This window comes from Pipistrellus kuhlii, unplaced genomic scaffold, assembly GCF_014108245.1.
Source record: "Pipistrellus kuhlii isolate mPipKuh1 unplaced genomic scaffold, mPipKuh1.p scaffold_m20_p_22, whole genome shotgun sequence".
Classification (NCBI taxonomy): Eukaryota; Metazoa; Chordata; class Mammalia; order Chiroptera; family Vespertilionidae; genus Pipistrellus; species Pipistrellus kuhlii.
In genome coordinates this window covers 8,179,132-8,204,301 of record NW_023425521.1, presented here as the reverse complement: position 1 = coordinate 8,204,301, position 25,170 = coordinate 8,179,132, and the positions used below count along the sequence as shown (strand labels likewise).

At 40.8% G+C, this 25,170-nt stretch overlaps 1 protein-coding gene across 8 annotated transcripts in view; it reads right to left on the bottom strand.

Moving 5' to 3' along the window:
- TEX2 (testis expressed 2) overlaps nt 1-25,170 on the bottom strand; it is a 92,669-nt gene that overhangs the window by 47,277 nt on the left and 20,222 nt on the right. For 7 of the 8 annotated variants that reach the window (XR_004990284.2, XM_036451077.2, XM_036451078.2 and 4 more), the window contains exon 2: nt 6,394-8,056. Coding sequence is in view for 7 of the 8 variants with exons in the window: in XM_036451077.2 (XP_036306970.1) it covers nt 6,394-8,031 (1,638 nt within the window). In the remaining variant the exon portion in view is untranslated. Of the gene's footprint in view, nt 1-6,393; nt 8,057-24,761; nt 24,780-25,170 lie in introns of those variants that run through there. The other variant, XM_045586312.1, reaches the window with a different exon arrangement.

The window sequence follows — 25,170 nt, the reverse complement described above, 5'->3', positions numbered from 1 at the left end:
CTCAATAAATGACACTTGGGACAAAACCAAAGAGGATGGTCCTAGAATACCTCGCTGCAATTTAGGATACTTTTGCCCAAGGAAACAATGCTATAAATGTAGTTATATGTTGGCTGACTAGAATTACAGTTCAGGACTAGAATTACAGTTCAGCCATGCCATAAGTTAATGAGTTGAGTGGAAAATTGGCAAAATGTTGATCATCGTTGTAAATGGGTGTTGGGTGCATAGGGGTTCATTTTACCATCTCTCTACTTTTGAGCATACCTGAAATTTCCTACAATAAAACATTTAAAAAGTTCAAATAGTCATTTTGGGGTCACCTGACCTCCTTAACGATTGTTCCCATGGAATTCAGGAAGCCTATGAAGCATCTGCTTGTAAGGGAGAATGCCTGCACTAAACATCTCACCTGATAATTTCCTCTGGCCATGAGGGGCCCTGGAAACAGCCACCTTTATAAAAGCTGTCCATAAAAACTCAGTGACCCATTTCTGGGGCAGGATAGTTTCAGTTAATTATGGTGTAGAAATAAACGCTTTTTTATTTCTTGTACTCCTTGTATTGAGGGTTGTAAGAGACCAAATAAAATCAACCCAACTCTCTTTTGGCTGTACTTAATGAGGCTATTTTATCCTTAAGATTGCTCACTCTAATTTCTTAAAAAAAAGAATTGCATGAGATTCAGATTAAATTTTCTTCACAAAATTGATAATGTTCTCCCTATAAAATTATTCTTTTATATAGCAAAACTAAAACCTTTATTTAGGAAATCTAATTACTTTTTAATAATATCTAAATGTGACATGACCAAACCTTGTTTGGAGAAACAAGGTTCTCCGAAATTCATTTCTATTAGTCTTGCAGTCTTACTTAAAAGTTTAGTCAACCTGCTATGTCATATCTCTTAAAGAGAGAACACTGGAAACTGACACTCTACTGGTGTGTTCTGCAGGTGATGTATAAGTCTGAGATAAAGAATCTAACTCATGAATATAGTTCAAAATTGTATGAGTCACACAAACATAAATCCAAGTAACTTATGGAATCTTCACAAGCCTTCTCATTATAGATATGTGGGAACATAAGTATACTCCTGGTGAAGTGACTTCTCATTCTTAAAGAAGGAACATCCAACTTGTCTAAGAATGCTCAGCAAAAACAAACATTCCAGGTGCAATATGCTAACTCTAAATGCCCCATCCTCCCCTGGCCCAAATCCATATTCTTCCCCAGGGTCCCCAGCTCAGAGTACCTAACTAAGCATCCAAAGTAACACCCCCAGAAGGTTACCTCCCAGGGGGTGTTGCTCATAGTGATGCCCTTGGATTCTGCAGCATACATGAGGCTCTGTCTTGAGTTAACTTATCCAGATTGCCATGTTTTAAGTCATGCTAGCTTCCTTCTGACTTTCACATGTTCACATGTCACTTTGTGTTGAATGCCTGTGGTAACCTTTTTTCCTATTTGATGCTTTTCGTCGGCTATGGATTTTAAACATTAAAAACAAGCAGGCTTTGGAGGAGGTTCTAAGAGTTCTTCTATGGACTTTGTGATGGCTCTTTGTCCTCACAGAAGCTCTGACTATTTCTATTACAGACAATACAGCTGCTGATCAGCAGGATACCTTGAGGCTTAACCAACTGCTCATTCATCTTTGAGCATAGCTCCTACTTGGCTGCAAATTGGCCTTTTTGACTCACCATCCCACATAATCATCAGCATCATTTTAAAATACAAATGTCTTTAGTGTGATAGAATAATAAAATAAAGTACTGAAAAGTTTTACTTTTCTCTTCCTTTTCCTTAGCAGGTGAAGTCACATTGCAAAGCTCCTTGAATTGTTTCGGGAGCCATAAAGAAACCAAGCTCTCAGCCCAGGCTGCAAGGATTGCCTGTATCCACCGATGAGAACTTACGTGGCTCAGAGGTCTAAAAACACTGGTCAAAAATAGTTCTCAAGCATCAAGGTCCCTGCCTAAATGTTTCATGGGACTCTCAGATGGGAGTTTACTTAGGGTATAAAGTTTGCAGGGTCACTGTCAAGGGACTGGGCCTCTATATCAGACAGCTTTATCATAGGCAGCTTTTATAACATGTCAGAGATGTTTCTAAAACACTAAAATTTAGATTCTTTATAGTTGTTAAAAAGTTTCCAAACTTGCCCTCAAGAATCATACCATTATATCCTCTATAAACACCAATTACATAGAATCAGATGTGCAGAAAACAACTCAAAATAGCCGGATTCACCCTAGAAACATGTTCATAGATCTGCTCAAAGTTAGACTTCACTATACTTTCCTTATCACAACGTTTGGGTAGCAAAGTTAATGTCAACACTACTAAATGTTTTAAAGTGTCATAATTTTAAAATAGTTCCCAAGAGTGTGACCTCAGTAAAGTTAATTAAGACCAAAGCATGTTTGCATTGAAATCTTTGGCTTGCAACATACACCCAACTCTTCCAATCAGTAGTAATGTCCCTTTAAAAAATAAGGACTGTTTTTAGTCAGGTTTCTAAAAACAGCCCTGAATACCAAACAAAATATCTCAAGTGAAAATGTACTTTTCCTCATTAGTAACAAAGCCTTTCTAAACAGGTAAGGCTAAGAATGAAAAACAATTACCAAATTGGATCAATCAGAGTTGTTCAAACATCAATCAGGAAGAATATTCATAAAACAGCCTAAGACAATTTGAATTACAGGTGTCAGTCAGTCCATGACAGCACCCTGAAAGTACTTATTGTCTACAAGGAAAATTTAAATACATTTATCCAAGCACTGAGGGCAAAAAAAAAACCTTCCTTAAAATGAATAGACCTGCCCTGGCAGGTGGCTTAATTGGTTGGAGCATCATTCTGTACACCAAAAGGTTGCGGGTTCAGCCTGGCTGGTATTGCTCAGAGGTTGAGTGTTGACCTATGAACCAGGATGTCATGGTTTGATTCCTGGTCAGGGCATATGTTCGGATTGTGGGCTCAATCCCCAGTGTGCAGGAGGCAGCCAATCAGTGATTCTCTCTCATCATTGATGTTTCTGTCTCTCAGAAACTCTCCCTTCTTCTCTGAAATCAATAAATGAAAAATATTCTTAAAAAGTTGCGGGTTCAATTCCTGGTCAGGGCACATACTTAGGTTTGGGTTTTATGCCTAGTCAGGGTGCACATGGGAGGCAATCTATCAATTGGAGTCAACAGTGAAGACTTAAAAATCTTCCCAGAACAATTACATACTCAAATCAGTTTGAAATGAATGTCAGTCAGTCATTAAGCATTGGAGTTAAAGATAAGTACCCTTTTTCTTTGCTGAAGTTATCAGTAACTTACTTAGAGGGCATGTAACATGCCCTCTAAGTAGTCACAGTACCACCCTATCAAGAAAGCTTAGCAACCATGAATAATGAGTCTCTCTTGCTTCACTTCAAACATTAATACTAAGCTTAAGTGTGCCACATCCTCAAGATTCAGCACCAGCTTCTCTTTAAATAGAAGCAGTATTATAACATATTGCCATGTAAAAGAAAGAAAAAAGGCTGCAAAATATGTGGTCCCATTAAATCAAAACAAAAAGAGTGTATGAGTCTGCATGTGTGTGATGTATATACTCATACATGCAGAAGTTGTTGTTTTTTTAAAGTAGGATATATAGCAAAAGCATAATATGCAAATCAAACAATTGGCAGGGGGCAGGGCCAGTGAGGAGGCAGCACCAGCCAGGCCAGCCAAGGCACATACCAGTGGGCAGAGAGATGGTACGGTGATGGGAGGGGAATGAGGGAGGCAGCAGCAACCAGCAGCAGTGAAGGGGCAATGGGGGGAAGGGCGGGGCCATGCCAGCCTGTGCTGACTCCCTGAGGTGCTGGCCCCTGATCTGCCCGTCTGGTTGCCTCCCACAGAGGTAGGCCTATGGCAGTGCCTTTCCTTGATTGCCAGGTTGGTGATGGGGCCTGCCCCGTCACCTCCCACAGAAGGAAGCCAACAGTGGTGGGGCAGCAGCAGGGTGATGTGGGCAGCGCTGTCTCGGCTGCCTGGTCACTTCCTGCAGGAAGGCCAGACTGCGGCTTAAGCCATCAGTAGGATAACCCCTGAGGGCTCTGGACTGTGAGAGGGTGCAGGCCAGACTGAGGGTTTGCCCCTCCCCCAAGTACACAAATTTTCACGTACTGGGCCTCTAGTTAACTATAATCCCTCCCCATAGATGGATAAAGAATAAATTGTTGCCCTGGCTGTTGTGGCTCAGTTAGTTGGTTGAGCACGCATGAAAAGGTTTGTTGTTTCGATTCCTAGTCAGGGCATATGCATGGGCTGTGGGCTCACTCCCCAGTGGATGTTTTGTTTTCACATCAATGTTTCTCCTCTTCCTCTCTAAAAAAAATCAATTTCACATCAATGTTTCTCCACTTCCTCTCTAAAAAAAAATCAATAAAAATCTTTAAAGCCCTAACCAGTTTGGCTCAGTGTTGGCCTGCGGACTGAAGGGTCTCAGGTTCGATTCCAGTCAAGGGCATGCACCTTGGTTGTGGGCACATCCCCAATAGGGGCGTGCAGGAGTCAGCTGATCGATGTTTCTCTCTTATTGATGTTTCTAACTCTATCCCTCTTCCCTCCCTTTTTTTCTGTAAAAAATAATAAAATATAGTTTAAAAAATATTTTAAAAATAAATAAATTTTATTTGGTTTTCCTGTGTTTTTTAAACATTGACCATGCATTTTTTGAATAAGATAAAACATTTGTGAAATTGAAAATAAAAAAAAAACACCAGTTACTTTAGACCCCCAGTGTTCTTCCCCTTGTTTTGTTTGTTTTGCAATAAAGAGATATCATGGTGCCATTTTTTTGAGCATTCTTATTTAAATGGAGTTGAGGAAAATCTATTAGAGAAATTAAAGAAGTTCTGAACTATCAAAAAACTAAATTAAAAAAAAACACACAGAAAACATTAATTATTGGCAAGGATGAGAAGGCAGAGAAACTGGAACTCTTGTGCATTATTGGTAGGAATCTAAAATGGTATAGCTATTATTGAACATAGTACAGTGGTTACTCAAAAAATTAAAAAGAGAATTACAATATGATCCTGCAATCCCACTTCTGAGTATATATATTTTTTTAAAAATGGAAACAGGATCCTGAAAAGGCAGTTGTATAACCGTGTTCATAACAGCATTATTCACCATAGCTAAAGCATGGAAGCAACTCAAGTGTCCTTTTATGGATGAATGGATAAGCAAAATGTGGCATATATACAAACAATCGAATATTATTAAGTCTTAAAAAGGAAAAAAATTCTGCAATATACTACAACATGGATGAATCTTGAGGACATTATACTAAGTGAAATAAGTCAGTCATAAAATAACAAAGACTGTATGATTCCACTTTCTAGAGGTACTCAGAATATTTAAAAACACACACACAAAAACAGAAAGTAGAACTGGTTGCTAAGGGCTGGGGGGAGAAAAGAATGAGGAGTTACTTAAGCAGGAATAAAATTTCCCTTTTACAAAATAAAAAAGAGTTATGAGGATAGTTGGTGGTTATGGCTGTATACTGTGAATATATTTAATATCACTGAACTGTACACTTGAAAATGGTTAAGATGGCAAATTTTATGCTCTTAGTATTTTACCACAATTTTTAAAAACCAAATATATATATAAAATATATGTATGTGCCTATGACTTAAGAAATATATGAGCAATAACTGTACTTCTATATCATATATATTACATTATATATGATATATTAAACATGCATAATAGCCAGAAAATTTTAATTATGCACAAATAAATATAAATAGAAGTTCTAATATTTTCTTCCTGAACCCTAAGGACATCCCTCAGGAGGCCCAGATCCTGAGATCTGACATGCACTAAAAGGTAATACGTATCTCTTTCCCCAGCTTATGTCCTGCTGTGCACAGAGGAAAAAGAAGAGCCAGCAGCGGCCAACCACTGACATTAATCTGCAGTCTCTTCCTCCTTTTCCATCTCTTGCATTAGGAAATATTTAACCCTTCTCCAGGGTCTCAAGATCCTGTTAATTAATTCTAACAAAGTCAGCTATAACAAATCCTAAACAAATAGCAAAATCCCTGGAAAGTTTATGGAGAGAATGACACAGGAACTGGATGCAAATGCTACTTTAGAGGGCCATGGAGATCCTTGAAAAACTATTTGATGAATCAGTAAACCCTGAACTAGAATGAAGTTTACTTGATAAATCTCTTGGGTGTCTAGAGAATGAAGAGATGCCAAAGTCTTAAAAACACTGCTTATGTAAAAACCGGTGACCATGAACTCAATAGACTAAAAAAATTCGGTTGAGTCTAAAGGCTCTTTGTGAGCTAACTCATGCACTAGCCAGCTGCTGTGGAAAGGCTTGCTTACCTTCAATATTTCTGGTTCTTTGATATCCAGAGTTCCTGTGTTCCACTGTTGTTTATTTTTATGTAGTCTGTGATATTTATGAGCACTTGGTGGTGTAAAAAACCAAATCATGCAAACTGCAGTCATGAATCCCAGGCCAATTCCCAGAAAGAGTCCACTCACATAATGGGGGAGGGGAAGGATGAGGTACGCATAGACACACAGTATGAAGAAGCCCAGTGTCTTCATGGGTAACTCTGGGTGCTGCATGGCCAAGTCCACCTCCTCGTCACTGTCAAGAGTTGGAACATCATCTGCCAGCTCCTCTGGCTTGAGAGGTGTATCTAGGAGCTTATCAACTTTACCCTCCCCGTCCATTTCCAAATCAAACTCTTCAGAGTACAGTTCACAAAACTCTTCGTCTTCTTTGCTCACTAAGGCAGACAGAGAACATTTCTCAAGGACTAGGGAACTTGTCTTCAGGCCTAAATCCTTTAAACTGCTCACCTGGGAACTCTTCTGTTCCACCTCTTTTGGGGCCTCATCAGTGGACTTTGGGTGGTCACTTCTGGGGATACTGGGATTGCTTCCCTCACCATCCCCCTCAGAATCACACTCCTCCTCCTTGATGCTGTAGTTATGATTGCTTTCCAAGTGACCGTTCAAGCTGGACAGATTGGAGAGCTCTGAAGCACTTGAAGATAAGGCTTTGGGCCTATGGCTGCCACTTTCTTCCCCTATAATTTTGCTAAGGAGCTGAAGGGGCTCGTGTATGACTTCTGAAAGGCGTCGCTTAGTGTCTTCGATTTTTGCCTCCATTTCGGGCACTTTAAAAAAGGAGCGGGTGTCGGAGGGAGAAGTAAGTGGGGAAGAAGGTGCGGTTTTGGAATCTCCACCTGTGTTTCGTGGCTGGGTAAATTGCTTGAACAGGTGTAAATTCAGCTTGGAGTCGGGTGGTTTATAGGACACAGTATCTGACTCTTGCTTGGAGGTGTCTGTGGACAGAGACTTGACTAATGTCTTCATCAAGTGCCTGTGCCTTGGGGGTGGTGGGGGTTCTTTTGGCTCCACCTCAGTGGACAGGGATTTCACAAGGCTCATAAAGGGTTTTGCGCTGGAAAGGGTGGAGGTTGAGGCACTGGATGAGAGGATAGGAGACTTGGAAGGAGAGGACAATGGGGAAGAAGAACTGGTTTTCTGCTCAGAAAGAGATGACACACTGGGAGAGCTAGCTAAGGGCCCGGATGAAGATGACCCTGGGGACAGAGCCAATGGCACTGTACTTAATACTTGCACTGCGGGCAGCGGGGCTTCCAACTGCTTTACAGTGTTCTCAGAGACAGGCAAAACAGCAGGCGACTCGGACAGTCCATCTGCCAGGATAGGCTGGGAGGCAGGGCCAGTGGGGTCATGGCCACCCCGAGGTTCAAAATAGAGGTCTTCCTTGGCTTCAAGCCCCGTTACAATGCTTTGGTCGTCCAGCCCCTCCTCAAGATATTCCCTGAACTCCTCTTCCTCTTCCTCCTCTTCCTCCCCGGATGCCGAGAAGTGGATGGCGATAGTGTCTCGGGACACGGACCTCTGCACATGCACTCTGGGGGCTGATGGTTTTGGCATGTCAATGGCTTTTTCGGCATGGCGTCCATTCAGACTTGTCATTGCCAGCTTCACAAGGGCTTAGGCTCTGTAAAGACATCAAGAAAACTGAAGTCAGAAAGTGGTTTCTCCACAGGAGACACTGTCATGTGTAGACAGGAGCACAGACGAAGTTCATTTCTAAACAATGATTATGCTTTTACTTGGTAGATGGCCACTGCTTTTCACTTGAGCAGGTTTAACGGTTTAATTTTCACCAGCTACATTTCAGTTAGGCATTCTCTTTTATGAGCAAACTACAAACCAGTGTTAAAAAAAAAAATGCCATACAATCTGTCTTACTTCATATCATCTGAGTAGTTGTTTCCTCCCTCTTAACTGGCTCATTTCTATCAGCGATTCCATATTTTAAGGCTTGAAATACCTGCACATTTTATCCTGCTGATCTTCTGAAGTAATGCTGGTAGATATTACCAGCATTACTTCAGAAGATCAGCAGGATAAAATGTAGCATCCTGGTGATTTTGAGAATCTTGGAACAAAAATGTCACCAGTGGTTTTCTAAGCTATAAAAAGCTAACCCATGGGAGTTATTGCTTCCACTGCAATTTTCACAGCAATCTTAACAATTACTTGACTCGTATCTCCCACCAACATATCCTATCTTGCCAATGCAAGTACTTAGCAAAGTGCCCAAGAGTTGAAAGGAAAATCTGTAAACTAATTACTGTGACCTGTTGGCTTCTTTATTCTCCAAATGGCAGGTACCAGAAGGCCAGAGTATTTAGGCAGCCATGAAGACATGGCTGTGTCCTGAGGCTTCGGGAACAAACAAACATTTTAAACTGAATCTAGATTCCACAGATAACTCTGCTATGGGCTATGGTGACAGACAAGGAGGCTATGCTTCCCACCCCTGTGGAGCTAAGTAGCTAGCTGTAGAGAAGAGAGACACCTTAAAAGCTGGGCAGAAAAACATAAGACACCAAGGCCACACTGACATCTAGCATATTACCTTTCTTCCTACTCACTTAAAGCCCATTTATTGGGCACCAGGCTTCCTAATGGACCCTACAAAGTTGAAATTAACACAACAATCTGGAAATAGATCCTGTCAAAAAAGCTAAAACACACTTGAGTGGACTTCAGGCCTTCTGAAGAGGGTGAGACTAGTGTGGGAGGTAGGACATTTGCTCTGCCTTTTAAACTGCTGTGTAGGTTGTGGTGGAATGGGCATGATGAGAAAGGGTCAAAAAGGCATGAAAGATGAGTGCAGGCATGAAGATAAGCATGGTGTGTCCTGGCACCAGAGCCTATTCTCTCCCTCCAGGGTGGAAGGGGGTGTTGAAGAGCAGTGGGAAACCATCAGTACAAGAGAGGCATCATGGGAGAGTAGAAAGAATAGTTTTGAGATCAGGAAATTGGGCTTTGGTACTTGCTCCCTTTACAGCTGACTCTGTGGGACCTTGAGAAAGCCAAGACCTCTCTGGGTCTCAGAATCTTCCTTTGTAAAATGGGGGGTCACCAGTCCTCTCCATACCTAAAACCCTACATGTTTACATTTATAGGTGGTTGCTCACAATACAACGTAGGACACTTATACAAGTAATATACCCTAGACCAGTGATTTTCAACCAGAATGCCTCATGAATTTTTAAAACATGCAATACCTGACTATTTAGTCAGGGACACTGACCTCTTTTCCCTTAGATTGTCAAATTAGAAAATTACAACAGCCAATACAACAACTGCCATTGGTGTGTATGTATCAAAGTTATACCTATTTTTGGTCAGAAATTCTGGTGTGCCACGGAATTTTATTTTATTTTATCTTTATTTTTTTGCCACAGTAGTTTGTGTGCCAAGAGATGAAAAATATAAAATGCTGCCACAGACAATCAACATCATGGTGTTTGCTTATTTCTTTCATTTGAAGAACGTCTAAATTTAAGTCTTATGCTAAATATTTATGTTCAAAAAGCTGGCAACAGATACTACTGACAAGAGAATGGGGGACAGAAAACAGTGATCCTGAATCACTATAAATAATCTAACAATGAGAAGAACTGCAGTTCAAAGCCCAAGCATCACAAGGACACATTGAATTGCATATTCTCAATATCAATGCTTCAGAGAAATTACTTTAATAAAAACTTTCCAAAAGAGTTTTGCCTACACTCATTCATGACCCCCAGGCTCTCCTATCCACACTGGTCCAGGAAAAGGGACTGATCTCTACCCATCAAAGCAATTTAAATCCAGGAGCTGATGGCTGCGAGAAAAAGAGACTCCAATAGCTTTACAGTGTTCTGTAAAGCTAGAAAGACAAGGCAATCCTTCCCTGTAATTCTTAAGCCAATGGATGTGTGGGCTTAGTAAGAAGAAAAATACCAAGTGCAACACATATTTTTCATTTTACTGTCACCTAGTTTTATAAGGGTAATTTAAAAAGAAAATTATAGAGGTAACTTAAAAAGAAAGGTTGGTACTTGATAATTCTCAGTAGGTTGAAAAATAAGGGTTATTTAAATTGTCTTAATAACATACAGGGTGATCTGTAAGGCTCTGTAGTTATATATATATATATATATATATAAAATTGACTTTTTTACAGAGATAAAGGGAGAGGGATAGAGAGTTAGAAACATCAATGAGAGAGAAACATCGATCAGCTGCCTCCTGCACACACCCCACTGGGGATGTGCCCGCAATCAATGTACATGCCCTTGACCAGAATCGAACCTGGGACCTTTCAGTCCGCAGGCCGACACTCTATCCACTGAGCCAAACCGGTTTTGGCAAGGCTCTGTAGTTCTGAGGCTGCTTCATAGGTAGTGGTGACTGCAAGTGAAGGTGACTGTGGGCACGGGTACAAAATCAGAGAGCACAATTTGGAGGTTGAATAGTATGAGTTGGTCCTATGGGGGAGGAAATGCTATTTAGAGCCAAATTCTCTCTGCACCTTAGCCTCAGTCAGATATGTTTCCGGAAGCAGGAGATCTCAAACTGCTATGTTGATGGGTCTTTCCTAAAGTCTTGACTGTAATTCCCCATTAAAATTACTATGCCTTCTAAAGACATTCTTTGCTGAAACCGATTTGGCTCAGTGGTAGAGTGTCAGTCTGCGGACTGAAAGGTCCCAAGTTCGATTCCAGTCAAAGGCATGTACATTGGTTGCGGGCACATCCCCAGTGGGGGGTGTGCAAGAGGCAGCTGGTCGATTTTTCTATCTCATTGACGTTTCTAGCTCTCTATCCCTCTCTCCTCCTCTCTGTAGAAAAATCAATAAAATATATATATATTTTTAAAAAGGATCCTATAAAATATATAATTAAAAAAAAAGACATTCTTTGCCCTAAGACTAAGAAAACCTCCAACAAGGGTTTCTCTCCCCAGCACTAATGCAGGATCTATCCAGTCTAAACACGGGAACAATCAATGCCTACCATTTAAACTGAACTATCTATCGATAATAAAAAACAAAGGCCTCAAACATGAAGCTAACAGACGGTTGCCCTCCCTATCATGAATTTCAACAAGGCTACCAATCTCAGAAGAGTTGGAGTTAGAATACCAAACATCTATGAAATTTATTTTATTTCTAGTCACTCAAAAAGATTATCATCATTAATTAGGCAATGGAAAAACCAATCAACAATAAATCACACTGTACAATGAAAAACAAAGAGCTATTTCAAGACTCAATATTGGTATTTATTGACTCAGATATAATATCTTCTGAATTAGGCAATGTTTTAGTGTGCTTGTTTTTTTTTTAAGGGAGGGATAATTTTCCATTAATAACTGTCCTTCCTACCTCCAGCTGTATTTGAAACAATTCAATCCTGGGGTCCTACAGAGCCACAAAAAGAGAAAGCAGTTCCCTCCAAACTGCTCACTTATCACCAACTCAACTACTTGATCCTTCTGTTTTAGAACAAATACTAATGTATCCATTATTTTCATCATTATTAATTTCTAATTAATATACTAAATTAGAGGAAGTGCTGGAGGAAGAAAAAAAGGAGAGGGGGAAGGAAGCAATTTTAATTGAAAATTAAACTACAGGCATACCTTGTTTTATTGCGCTTTGCTTTATTGCCCATCACAAGTGTCACTTTTTTTTTTTTTTTTTTTTTACAAAATGAAGACAAGACCCTCCATCAACAAAAAGACTATGACTTGCTTTGCCAAAACCTGTTTGGCTCAGTGGTAGAGCGTTAGTCTGCGGACTGAAAGGTCCCAGGTTCGATTCCTGTCAGAGGCATGTATGTTGGTTGCGGGCACATCCCTGGTAGGGGGTGTGCAAGAGGCAGCTGGTCGATGTTCCTCTCTCATCGATGTTTCTAGCTCTCTATCTCTCTCCCTTCCTCTCTGAAAAAAATCAATAAAAATATATTTAAAAAGACTATGACTTGCTTTATTGCAATACTCCATTTATTATAATGGTCTGGAACCAAACTCGAAATATCTCCAAAGTATTACTGCCTGTAGTCTCCAGATACAGAAAATACAGTAATATATCCTATATAATAAAAGCCTAATATGCAGATTGACTGAACGACAGAAGGACTCGTCTCTATGATGCTCATTGACCACCAGGGAACAGATGCATAACACAGGAGCTGCCCCCAGCCCACAGGCCCCAGGCCAGCCAAGGTGGGTGCTGGTGCCAGTCCTCTCCCCCCATCACCCCAGAGGCGATCGGAGGTGGGGGGTGGGCAGGGTCAATGAGTGGGCAGCACCAGGCCCACCAAGGTGGGTGCCAGTGCCCACCCTCATAGCCCCACCAGTCGCCCCACAGATTGGCCTTATCGCCAGCCAGGCCTAGGGACCCTACCCATGCTTGAATTTCATGCATCGGGCCTCTAGTAGCATAAGAGGCAAGCCTGGTTTGGAATATGCCTCATTTCTCGGAATTATCACAAATCTTTCAAAGCCATTATTAAAGTTCTTCGTCTTTGTAAAATTCTGCCTGTTAAATATTTGCAGCCTCTGCACAAGCTTGCACTAGGACATATGATATATGAGTTCCATCACTAGCACGGCTTGTGAGAGTCAAGTTTTCATTTAAAAACTTCTTTTGGCAGAGAAAAAGAGGCAAGCCACATTGTATTGCAGAGGATGTCTTAACACCGCGTGTGTGTGTGTGTGTGTGTGTGTGTGTGTGTGTGTGTTTTAATCCAGAGGACATGTTATAGATTTTAAAAAATATATTTTATTGATTTTTTTTTTACAGAGAGGAAGGGAGAGGCATAGAGAGTTAGAAACATCGATGGGAGAGAAACATCGATCTGCTGCCTGCCTCCTGCACATTCCCTAATGGGTATGTGCCCTCAATCAAGGTACATGCCCTTGACGGAATCGAGCCCAGGACCCTTGAGTCTGCAGGCCGAAGTTCTATCCACTGAGTCAAACCAGTCAGGGACATGTTATTGATTGTAGAGAGGAGAGGAGGGAGGGAAAGAGGGAGAAGAGGGAGAGAAGGTGGAAGAAAAGGAAACATCAATTGGTTACCTTTCCATAGTTGCCCCAGGGATGGAATCTACAACCTAGCGATGTGCCCTGACCAGCAATCAAACTTGCAAACCTTTTGGTATACAGGAGGACACTCTAATCAGCTGAGCCACACCAGCCAGGGCACTTATCTATGCATTTTAAAATAGGAATTGGTGTTATAAAAAGCAGGGAAGAGGCCTTCAAGACTCCATTTTCCACCTTGATGCTACAAAGAAACAGAGAATCTGGTCAAAACCAACCATGGTAGGAATGTCTGATTTAGCCTAAAAATTTCAAATATATCTTAACAACTATCCCTTGATTCATTTAAATTCAAAGCTGAAAACTGCCAACAGCCATTCTAATCTGTTAATACTTCACCTCCGAAAACAGAAATCAATATTCACATTGTGGATAATGAACTAGCTCTAGCCTTAGTTTCATTGAGAGAGAGAGAGAGAGAGAGAGAGAGAGAGAGAGAGAGAGAGAGAGAGAGAACAAGAAAAGTTACTCTACTTCCAGTGTAGGCAATCCTCCCAAGGCACTTAGACCTTGATAACAACTCGGAACTCCTTTTCCATTAATATCGGGTCTAGTAATAATTAATGTCGTTTTAAAACATTCGTTTAAAATCTTGCTTGGCGTTGACTTGTACTGACATAACCTTCAAACACGTGGTATCTACAGAACGTGTGAAGTGCAATTAACAAGTTTTGCTTGAAAAAGTTTGTGTTTGGTTTGGTTTTTGTTGCAAAACTCGGGCTAAGAAAATGGCGGATGAAGAGCATATTCGGCACTGCATGCTTTACGAGTTCCAATTAGGAAGAAAAGCAAGTGAGGCTGCAAAAAACATCTGTAGTGCTCTTGGTCAAGATGCAGTTAGCGCCAGAAAATGCCAGCGTTGGTTTGAGAAATTTCGCGAGGGAAATTTTTCGTTAGATGACAAGAGTGGTCGAGGCCGTGTGTCCAATTTTGATCAAGAAGCTCTTCAAGCTCTTTTGGTGCAAAATCCTCAAATTACCCAACAAGAGCTTGCAACAACTTTAAATTGTTCACAAAAAACAATTTCCAATCAATTGCGTGCACTTGGCAAAGTCCAAAAGTTTGGAAAATGGGTTCCTCATGAGTTGACCGACAACAACCGTAATCAAAGAGTCACAATTTGCAGTTCGCTCCTCTCTCGTCAAAACCGTTTGCCGTTTTTAGAGCAAATTGTTACCGAAGATGAAGAATGGGTGCTGTATGTTAATTTGAAAAGGCGGCCTCAATGGTTGGACAAAAATGAGGCCCCGCAGCCCACGCCAAAACCTGACTTGCATGCGAAAAAAGTGATGTTGTGTGTTTGGTGGAATTTTAAAGGAATTCTTCATTATGAACTTTTACCATCTAACCAAACCATTACAAGTGCAGTGTATAGTGCCCAATTGGAAGGGTTAGCCCAAGCTTTAAGAGAAAAAGAACCCGCGCTGATTAATCGGAAGGGCGTAATTCTTCACCACGATAACGCACGACCGCATACTACAAGAATCACTGCTGAAAAACTGCGCCAGTTGGGATGGGAAGTTCTCCCTCAACCTGCATATTCTCCTGATATTGCCCCTTCCGATTACCATTTGTTTCGTTCTTTGCAAAACTTTCTTCTTGGAAAAAAATTTAATAATGAAGAATGCCTCAAAAATGCATTGACCGAATTTTTTGCATCAAAATCACAAGAATTTTACAACAGAGGGGTTAAAATGCTTCCTGAGCGTTGGGCACAAGTAGTAGAAAACAACGGCAACTATATTGTTGATTAAATTTTGTTGTATTGTTTAAATAAATTCGATTTTAAAAAGTACTAGAAAACGACATTAATTTTTACTAGACCTAGATTCCTTCAAAGTCTCTTCCAGGCCAGCAGGGGCCTGCATTGCAAACAACACAACTCAGGGTTTACACCTCTAGTAAACAACAGGTCCACCCCGTCAGCCACTGCTCCAACTTTTACCTGCCAAAAGGAAGGCCCACCTGGGAAGAGTGCTACATCCCTGAAGGGAAAAGCTGTTCAAAAGCACAACACAACCCTAGCTGGTTTAGCTCAGTGGATAGAGTGTTGGCCTCCGGACTGAAGGGTCCCGATTCCAGCCAAAGGCACAAGCCGGGTTGCAGGCTTGATCCTCAGTGGGGAGTGGGCAGCTGACCAATGATTCTCTCTTATCATTGTTGTTTCTATCTATTGCTCCCTCTCCCTTCCTCTCTGAAATCAATAAAGACATATATATATATATATATATATATATATATATATATATATATATATTGTATATATATATTTTAAAGCACAACACAATTATAATTTTGCTTTATAGATTGCTAGATGGTTCTAATAATGAAATCCAAGTTCAGTTCACAGTAACTCATTTAAAGCCAGGTCATGCCTCCAGCACAACTGCAGAGGCCTAAGGAGTTTTACAAAAAATAATGCCAGTACCATCCACTGGGGAACTCAAGGAGACAACAGATGGACATCGTTTTAATGCCATCTATTATATATGAAAGCAAAAACCCCTATGGCAATGAAAACTCAGGACAGGTATGCCCAAATCAGATAGTGCTAATCAAGTAAAGAAGTCTGGGAATTTTAATTTTTTTTTTTTTTAATTTTTTTTTTTAGCAGAATAGTCATTATATGACAGGGGAAAGAGATGTGGAGAAAAGAATATTGCAGATATTTGAAACAGCAGCTCAGGCAAAGGCACTGAGATGGGAACAAGTCAATCAAACCAGAACAAGAGGCTCACAAAACAATGAGTTTAACTACAGTTGGGGAGTGCAGAGGAAGATTAATATTTGAGTTTAAGGGGCAGGGAATCAATGTGTAGTTTAAAATCTTTAAAGGTTAAGTGTTTAAATCTTAAGAACCAGGACCAGGTTTCTGAGAAGTTTGAAAATTGTGTGTAAACACTTGATTCAGGCGAGTGAATGCCTGGAACCAGGGCCGGGGATCAAGCCACAACTGGTACGTGCCCTTGACTGGAATCAAACCCAGAACCTTTAGTCCGCAGGTTAATGCTCTATCCACTGAGCTAAACAAGCTAGGGCCATGTTTATAATTTTAAAACTGTCTTGCCAATTTGTCCAATTTATTAATTTGCATTCCTACCACCTGTGCATAAAGTATCCATCTTGAACCCTGTCAAAACTGAACATTATTTTTAATTACTGCCCATCTGGTGTATGGGGAAATGGCACATCAATACTTTGATAATCATTTCAAGTTTTTCCCCATCAGTTTCTCTTGTTCTGTTAACTTGCCATTCATATTTCTTGCTCAAGGGTTTTTCTTACTCACTGTGTATATCATGGATAGTTTACACTTTCTCTACTGTTGTGTTGTGAATATTCTTCCCCATTTCTGGCAATGCTCAGTTGGTAGTAGAATCAGTCACTGAAAGTACATACCAAGGGAAGCCATGTGACAACAGGTACAGGGGCTCCGAGGACCAAGATCCTCACATGACAGTCATGGAGCTCATCCATTTCACCTCCCTGAGCCTTGGGTCTTTCACTGTAGATTCTAAATTCTCTAAGTCTGTGATTCTATGATTCAGCTTCAATGGAACAGAACCTACTTAGAGTCCCACTTTTCCGTTTTGCACCAGAAAAATTCTTGGCAACTGCTCAAGTCAAGCAAAGGAAAACAGAGTGCACTTGAACTGATTAATGTGCCAAAGGCAATTAAGTCAAAATATTTTTCTAATAATATTGAAACAGTTTGTCTCACATTAACAATTACTTCTAGACCTTCCCAACTTGTCTTGCTTATTTAGCCCAGCTGTAGAAACAGCCCTTACTTCTGGTCACAGGTGTCTTCTAATGACAGAATCAACTAAGAATGAGATACAGATAATCAGCACTTGTGTGTGCAGTGGCAACAGAAAACAGGTGTAAATCCTCCTCAAGAATCCCGAATCCCTCCCCGATTGCCAAACTATACAAAATATAACTCCTGCTCAGGAGTCCTCTGCTCTGGCTGTGTGATAAGGACAGAACTCCTATTGGGCTTTCTATCCCAACACTCCAAGTACAGTCTCTTAGCTTCAACCTCTAGTGATTCAAACTATACCACTTCCATGTTCCCACCACCCTCACTTCTACAGTAGCCTGCAGAGCCTTCTAGCACACCTATCCTTAAGAGCACATGTGTCAAACACAAGGCCCGCGGGCCAAATCCGTCCCGCCAGGCCTTGCAATGTGGCCCGCACAGCGCTGTCATCACTGCACTCCGCTGCGTTTCCATCACAATGACAGTTTATGACTGTTCAGTAAACCATTCGGCCTGCGATTTAGGCTGGATTTTAGATTTTGGCCCCTTCTCTGATTGAGTTCGACACCCCTACTTAAGAGACACAACTATATTTTCTCCCCCCCTCCCCCTCTCTCTCTCTCTCTCTCTCTCTCTCTCTCTCTCTCTCTCTCTCTCTCACACACACACACACACACACACACACACACACACACACGGCTTTTTTTTTTTTTTTTAATGGGGAAGACAGCAAGGTAAGCAAAGAGCCGGTCTACTGTTAAATATCATACCACTAGCTGTATTTTCAAACCAAACCACCATTTGTACCACCCTCTCTAAATCATTAGCACTGCTATCTATATGAGACATCCCCACTGAGGCTGAGTCACTTCCACTGCCAGGGATCTCCATGCCAGCTAGGGAGGGGATGATTGGGGAGGAAATTGTAGAAGGTCAGCTGAGAGGCTGGAGTTGTTTAGGGGGAAAGCCTGGAGTTCAGTCCAAGCATCATTGACTTCATAGAGGATTCGAGGACTTGACAAGGCAGAGGAGAGAGGGGAAGGCATTTTTAAAATATATATATTTTTACTACTTTTAGAGAGAAAGGAAGATGAAGAAAGAGATAGCAACATCAATGATGAAAGAGAATCATTGATCAGCTATCTCCTGCATGCCCCACACTGGGGATTGAGTCCCCAACCTGGGCGTGTGCCCTGATCAGGAATCAAACCGTGACCTCCTGGTTCTTAGGTCGATGCTTGACCTCTGAGCCACACGGGGCAGGATGGGAAGGCATTTTCAATAATTAACCAGAATGTTGATTAGATGAGATATAGGAACATGATAGGTTTTTGAGCAAAAGAGTGAAATGTGTGTGAAGATACTTGCAACCAGAAGTAAGGGCTGTTTCTACAGCTGGAATAAATAAGAAATTGTTATAGAAAATGAATCTTCAAACAAGAGTAGGTTGAGTTCTGAAAGTTCATCAGTAAGTCATTGTTTGAAATTCAAAATTAATTTATCCTGAAGGAAAATAAATAGGAAATAGGTTCTGAGGCCCACAGAAGTTATATAGTCCAAACTATAACTTTAGTACAAATGTACCTTCCCAACTACATGAAACCACCATTTAAAACATAACTAAAAAGAAAAACATTCTGAGTTTCTGAGTTCAGATAATACCAGGATCATAGGGCCTGTGCACACTCTGGAAAAAGACAATTCTAGGAAACATGAAGCCAAAGGCCCAGGGGGTAAATTGTGACACTTCTCATCCATCTGCCCAACCAGTTCTAGTCTGAACTCCAATTTTCAATGCAGCCCAAATTCTGCTTTAATTCATGTGTGAAATTTTCTCATTCAGTAGTAGCAAGACCCTGGAAAAGTACAAGGAACTGGACCTGCCTACCCCAGACACCCAGGAGCCCAGGCAGCAGCAGTCAGAGGAGCCTCTTCCTCCTAGACCACCCCCTGCAACAGAGGGGCTGCTCCAGTGACCTCTAAGCATCACCAGCAAAAAGGCATGAGGAAGAACAGGGGAAACTTTCTAATTTGTCCAGAAAACAGAGCAGGGCACACAGATAACTTCTAATTATCATGCATAGGAACTTGGTGGCCACTCACCAGAGGAGGTTAGGTTCTAAGGTCAGGGCAAAAAGCTACCTATAGCCAAAATTATCTCCAAGAATACTTTCTTTTTTAAATTTTATAAGAACTTCATTTTTATTTATTAAAAACATGCTTTTGTGTGTATATGTACATGAAAATACATTCAAATATTTGAATACTTTAGATAATTTTGTGTGTGACTTCATATGCTTGATATAAAAGAATCATGAGTTTCCCACAAAGTACTGTATACATGCTTCAGGTGACCTTGTATAATCATTGTTGTGCCCTTTCAAATTTGAGAGAGTTCAAGGCCAATTAAAAGACAGAACTAAAGGAAAGGGTGAATATGGCCACATTCACACCATCTGCCCAGAGGAAGACTAACAAATCTCTAATGTGGATAGGAGTTCTAAGGGACACCAGCTTGTTTTACTCTATCTTGTTTTAATATTAAGCCTCTAGGAACTTAATAAACATCAATTAATATGCCTGTTGCAAGGATTAAGGTGGAAGGTGGTTAGTTTTCTTAAAGGAGCTGAGAACTGGATGGATCCCAATGGTGCACAGAAAACTTGGTCAAGAACTCAAACATTAAACAGACCAAGCCTCAGATCCCAGTTTCACTGTTTACCAGCATGTGACACTGTACAAGTTACAGCAAAAAGCCTTTTTTCCCCCCAGATGTAAATAAAATGAAGATAATAGTGCCTACAAGGACTGATGGGAAAATAAGAAATAACAGTTAGCAGATGTAAAGTTATTATCAGCATCAGCAGCAGGTGTGAGCACATCTTTTTTTATCTATGCCGACTTGACCAGAGTTGACCCCACAGCCATGTTATCTAGTTTGAAACAGCTTGTTTCCAGCCTTTTCTAATCCCCTGAACTAGATTGTCCTGACTGACTGCGGGTTTAGTTCAGGCAGCTGTGACCATTAAGAATGATAAACAGCGGAGCGAAGTACAACTATGGAAAGGTCTATTGTAATATGATATGAGAAAGCAGAACTTGTGGGCTGATGTGCATACGTCAAACACAATTACATAAAAAGAATGTACTATCAACAAGATCCTAGGAGGCTACAGGGACTAAGTAATAATAGTTGGCGCTTTATTTTGAGTTTATCTTTGTTTGCTTTTAGAATAAAGCTGGTTAAAACGATCATTTTAAAACTAAGGGCACTGGATAGGATCTACAGTCTTACCAACCTCTTTTTTTTTTTCCTGCCATATGTTTTGCAATATTCTAACAAATGATATTTAATAGTAATTAATTCTGATTACAATTTTTCCATTTCAATGCTGATCCAAATTTTACCTAACAATCTACATTGAAAGGTTCATAATAACACTATGAAATCAAATCACTACCATAGGTGTGATGATGATAATAAGCATAGCTAAGAAAGCAAGAAACAATCCAGTTGCTTTATTTTGTTAGTCAAAGGCACTCACATTCAAGGTCAACCTCATTCTAAATGTAGTGAGCGCTTTAGCTTGAGGAGTGAGACCTGATACCAACTCTAAGAACAATGTCTAGAGCACATGTGTCAAACACAAGGCCCTCGGGCCAAATCTGTCCCGCCAGGCCTTGCAATGTGGCCCGAACTGCGCTGTCATCACTGCACTCCGCTGTGTTTCCATCACAATGACAGTTTATGAATGTTCAGTAAACCATTCGGCCCTCGATTTAGGCTGGATTTTAGATTTTGGCCCCTTCTCTGATTGAGTTCGACACCCCTAGTCTAGAGTTAGACCAGTCAAGTCCCAGAAATTCTTATTATGTCATGCACAGCCAGTCAGAACTTGGAATCAGCATGAAACCATATAGTCTTGCAATCCAAACAAAGGCAAGGAAACTTGATGTTTTGGATAGCTTTTGTGTCCTTATCCCAGGTAAATGTACAGTTTCTACTAAGCCTTTTGAAATGAAAATGTACCCCTGGCTCCATAGGTTCCTTTGCAGATGCCAGGCTGGAACCACCATCCCAGGTCAGTTCTACCCAGAAGACTGCAGTGGGACAACTGATCAGCCAGCCTAAATCACTTTCTTAATCCTAGTTCTCAAAGGGCAGAATGCATTTTGGAATTGGGTAGAGGGGAGTTGTATCAGATAATCCTACTGAACATCTGCATACAGATGACCCAGCCACTCTTCCCCATCTCAGGGCTTATCATAATTGAGGAGGGGAGATTAGAAGACATATTAGAAAAACATTCCCCAGTAATCACAGCCTGTGTGTGCATAGTGTGTTTCCCCCCACACCAGCCAATATCTACCATGTAATTTTATCAACTTGGAATATCAGGAACACATTACACACACACACACACACACACACACAGAGAGAGAGGGAAGGAGGGAAGGAGGGAAGGAGAGAGAAGGAGAGAGGGAGGGAGGGAGGGAGGGAGGGAGGGAGGGAGAGGGAGAGAGAGAGAGAGAGAGAGAGAGAGAGAGAGAGAGAGAGAGAGAATGAGTAAAAGGTGATAAAATCACCAGAAACTCAACTGGAGATACAGTAACAGTATCAGCTATTCCTGGGCACTAGTTTACATCTATGTTAGAAGGCACTACTTTAGAGGTAATTGCTTTGTAAGAGGCTACTGTTCTATATCTACAATGAAAATTTTAAAAAAGGCCAATTTTCATCATGGTCAATCAATCAACTACTTCAGATATTTTAAGTGAGGAATCAGAGGTGGCCGGTGCTCCCATGGGCACAGGACACAATTGGAGTAGACGGAGTTCTCCTATCTTTGATACATGTGCCTGCGTTGTTTCTGTGGTGGCCTCATCTCCTGCGGCTGGTCCTGATGCCCACTCCACCCAGACCAGGGTATAGGCCCCTGCCAGAGCCTCCACAGCTGCCCATTCCTGAAAGTATGTTTCATTGCTATCTCAAGGCCCAAGCAGGACAGAAGGCAGAAATGAAAAGCAAGTGGGATAAAAAAGAAACTTGGATGCACAGAGAAAAATTGTTTCTTGGTAGATCAGGGGAAGTAAGTACAAATAGCATTCCATAACCAGCACCCAGCATGGAACCAAATGTCTACTTCTGGAGGCACCAGAGCCTGATGGCCGTACGGGGGCTCTATTGATGTTTCAAAGACACGGAGGCTATGAAGTTATCTTAATATTTTTCTGTTCACAGGTCCAATAATTGCCTAACGGCAGTGTCCTGCCCTTTCCAGATGATTAGTGCTGAGTTTGTTGGTAGGTTTTTTTTTCTTCTAGCTTACATCGGCCCTCAGAGAGTATTCTCTGCCAAAGCAAAACACTAAAACAGGAGAACTTTCTGCCCATCCACCTACAGTTAGGATCCCATTAAATCCCACTCAGATGACACCCAAAAGCGCCATGCCTGGCACTGCTGAAGTGACCCAGGAAGAGCCCCAGCTCAGGAGCAGAACAGATTTTCTGATCTGTCAAATGAGGGTCTTGAAGGTAAAAGCCCACCCCTTAGATTATTGGGAGAAAGAACAAAAATGGGATAGCACTCCATAAATTGTAAAGTTTGGACACTAACTGCATAGAAATGTTGTTATAATATTGCTTTCTCTCCATGGATATGATGGAGTAAAGTACACCAAGGGAATATTTTTACTTGTTCTCAAAGATCCTATGTTTGGCAGTTATTCTTTTTTTTTTTTTTTAATATATTTTATTGATTTTGTACAGAGAGGGAGAGAGATAGTTAGAAATATCGATGAGAGAGAGTCATCGATCAGCTGCCTCTTGCACACCCCCTCTGGTCAAGGGCATGTACCTTGGATATGCCCGCAACCAAGGTACATGCCCTTGACCAGAATCGAACCCGGGACCCTTCAGTCCCCAAGCCGACACTCTATCCATTGAGCCAAACCGGTTTTGGCTTGGCAGTTATTCTTTTAAAATAAAACTGTAACACAGTTAGTCTTTCCTTGAGAAAATATAGTTTTTTCTTCCAAAACCTTTATAACAGCAATTTAAATGTCCATGGTAAAGAACATTTATTTATGTACTAAGAAGCAATTATTTCTTGGAAGAAAGGAGGGCCAAGGGCCATCGACACAACCAGGCACAGTCCTAATCTGTGAGGGGACGTCAGTGCTTTACCAACAGCATCTCACTTAAGTCTAACAACCCTGTGAGGTAGGTACTATTATTATTTCCACATTTTACAGAGGGGAAAAATACTAAAAGTGGTTTAGGTAACTTACCAAAGTAACAAAACTTCTAACTAGCAGATCCAGGAATCCTGCTCAAAGGCATGATCTTCACCACTGTACTACACTGTCTCATTCAGATATTTTTATGGATAAATAAATCCAGAGCCAACAGAAGCTTTCTACAGATCCCTGTTCTTCAATAAAGAGTTCATCCATTCAATGTTTATTGAGCATTGGCTGTCTGCCAACCCTATCACTGAAAGACAGAGGTCTTCACCCTTTCTAGGGGAAGCATCAATTCTAAAAGGATCTTGACTCTAAAGACAACTCAGGAAAGCACTGAAAGTGTTTTTAAAAGTTGTAGTAATTCACAGAACAGGCTAAAAATACTTTAGTCTCTCACTGTTAACCCTCCCTCTCCCCACCCAAAGTCTGCTTGGGATAACCATTAACCGATTAAGGCAATATGCTCCATATTTTCAAGACTTTTTCATAGTATAGCAATCCATAGTGTACAGCAAAAAGAAATCCAGTAGGAGCTTATCAATCCTCAGTAATGCCTATCCTCTAATCCATTGCTATATAGAAGCAAATGTTCTATTGCATGAATTAAAATCATAGAAAAACAAAATATTGCACATCCCTTTTTGTGTGCATATAGAAACATACTTCCATCTCTTGGGAAGTTGGTGACAATTAGCTGGGAATTCACTGAGATACTAGCAGAGGCTACATCAGATGAGGCTTCCTGAAAGGCTCCATCTGCAGCAAATGTAGCATGTTATTGATTACCTGGTGACTGTACTGATGTCTCTGTCTTCCCTCTTATACTGTCTGTCTCAGGCAGCTGCCACCATAGATTTCCCTATGTAAACTATGCCACAAAATGTTAATGTAATGTCTCAGTACTACCAGACAGAAATTAACTTCAATGTTAATGTAATGTCTCAGTACTACCAGACAGAAATTAACTTCAAAAATGACACTTACTGACAGATGGGTACTAGACTTAACAGGGTGGTCATTTTGTATGTATATAAATGTCTAATCACTATGTTGTACACTTGAAACTCATATAAAGTTGTATTGTCAACTGTAACTGAAAAATAAATTAAAAAACAAAAAATAACACCCAGTTAAAGATAAACTCTTATTTCCTCCTCAATGTATACTGTATATAAAACAAGTGTTTGAAATTGATTATAGCTATAAGGCTCTCTTAATTTCACAAATGATGCACTGTTACAGACCTGTTTGTACATTTTACTGTATGCCAAACTTTTCTAGTTGGACACATGGAATTTAAGTTCTGATATCAGAGGTCATGATTTAATATTTCATACTTGTCATTTGTAACCTGAGATACAATTCACAAAGCAGCACAGTACTTGAGTAGCCCTCGGGGAGCTCTAAAAGGGATTGAGGGGATGACACAATCAAATAATCAAAAGCAAGAGCTATGGAGCAACGTGAAGGGCATCAAGAGATCATAGCCAGAGGGAGGCCTGATCAATTTAAGAGTTCCTGGAACAAATGGTAATTGGGCTGATATCTTAAGGATGAGTCAACTTAAAGTAAGGGGTGGAATATCGGAAGTCCAGAAGAGACAAGGGACCTGAGGCAGAAGCATAGCCTAATTGAAGAATTCAAAGAATCCCC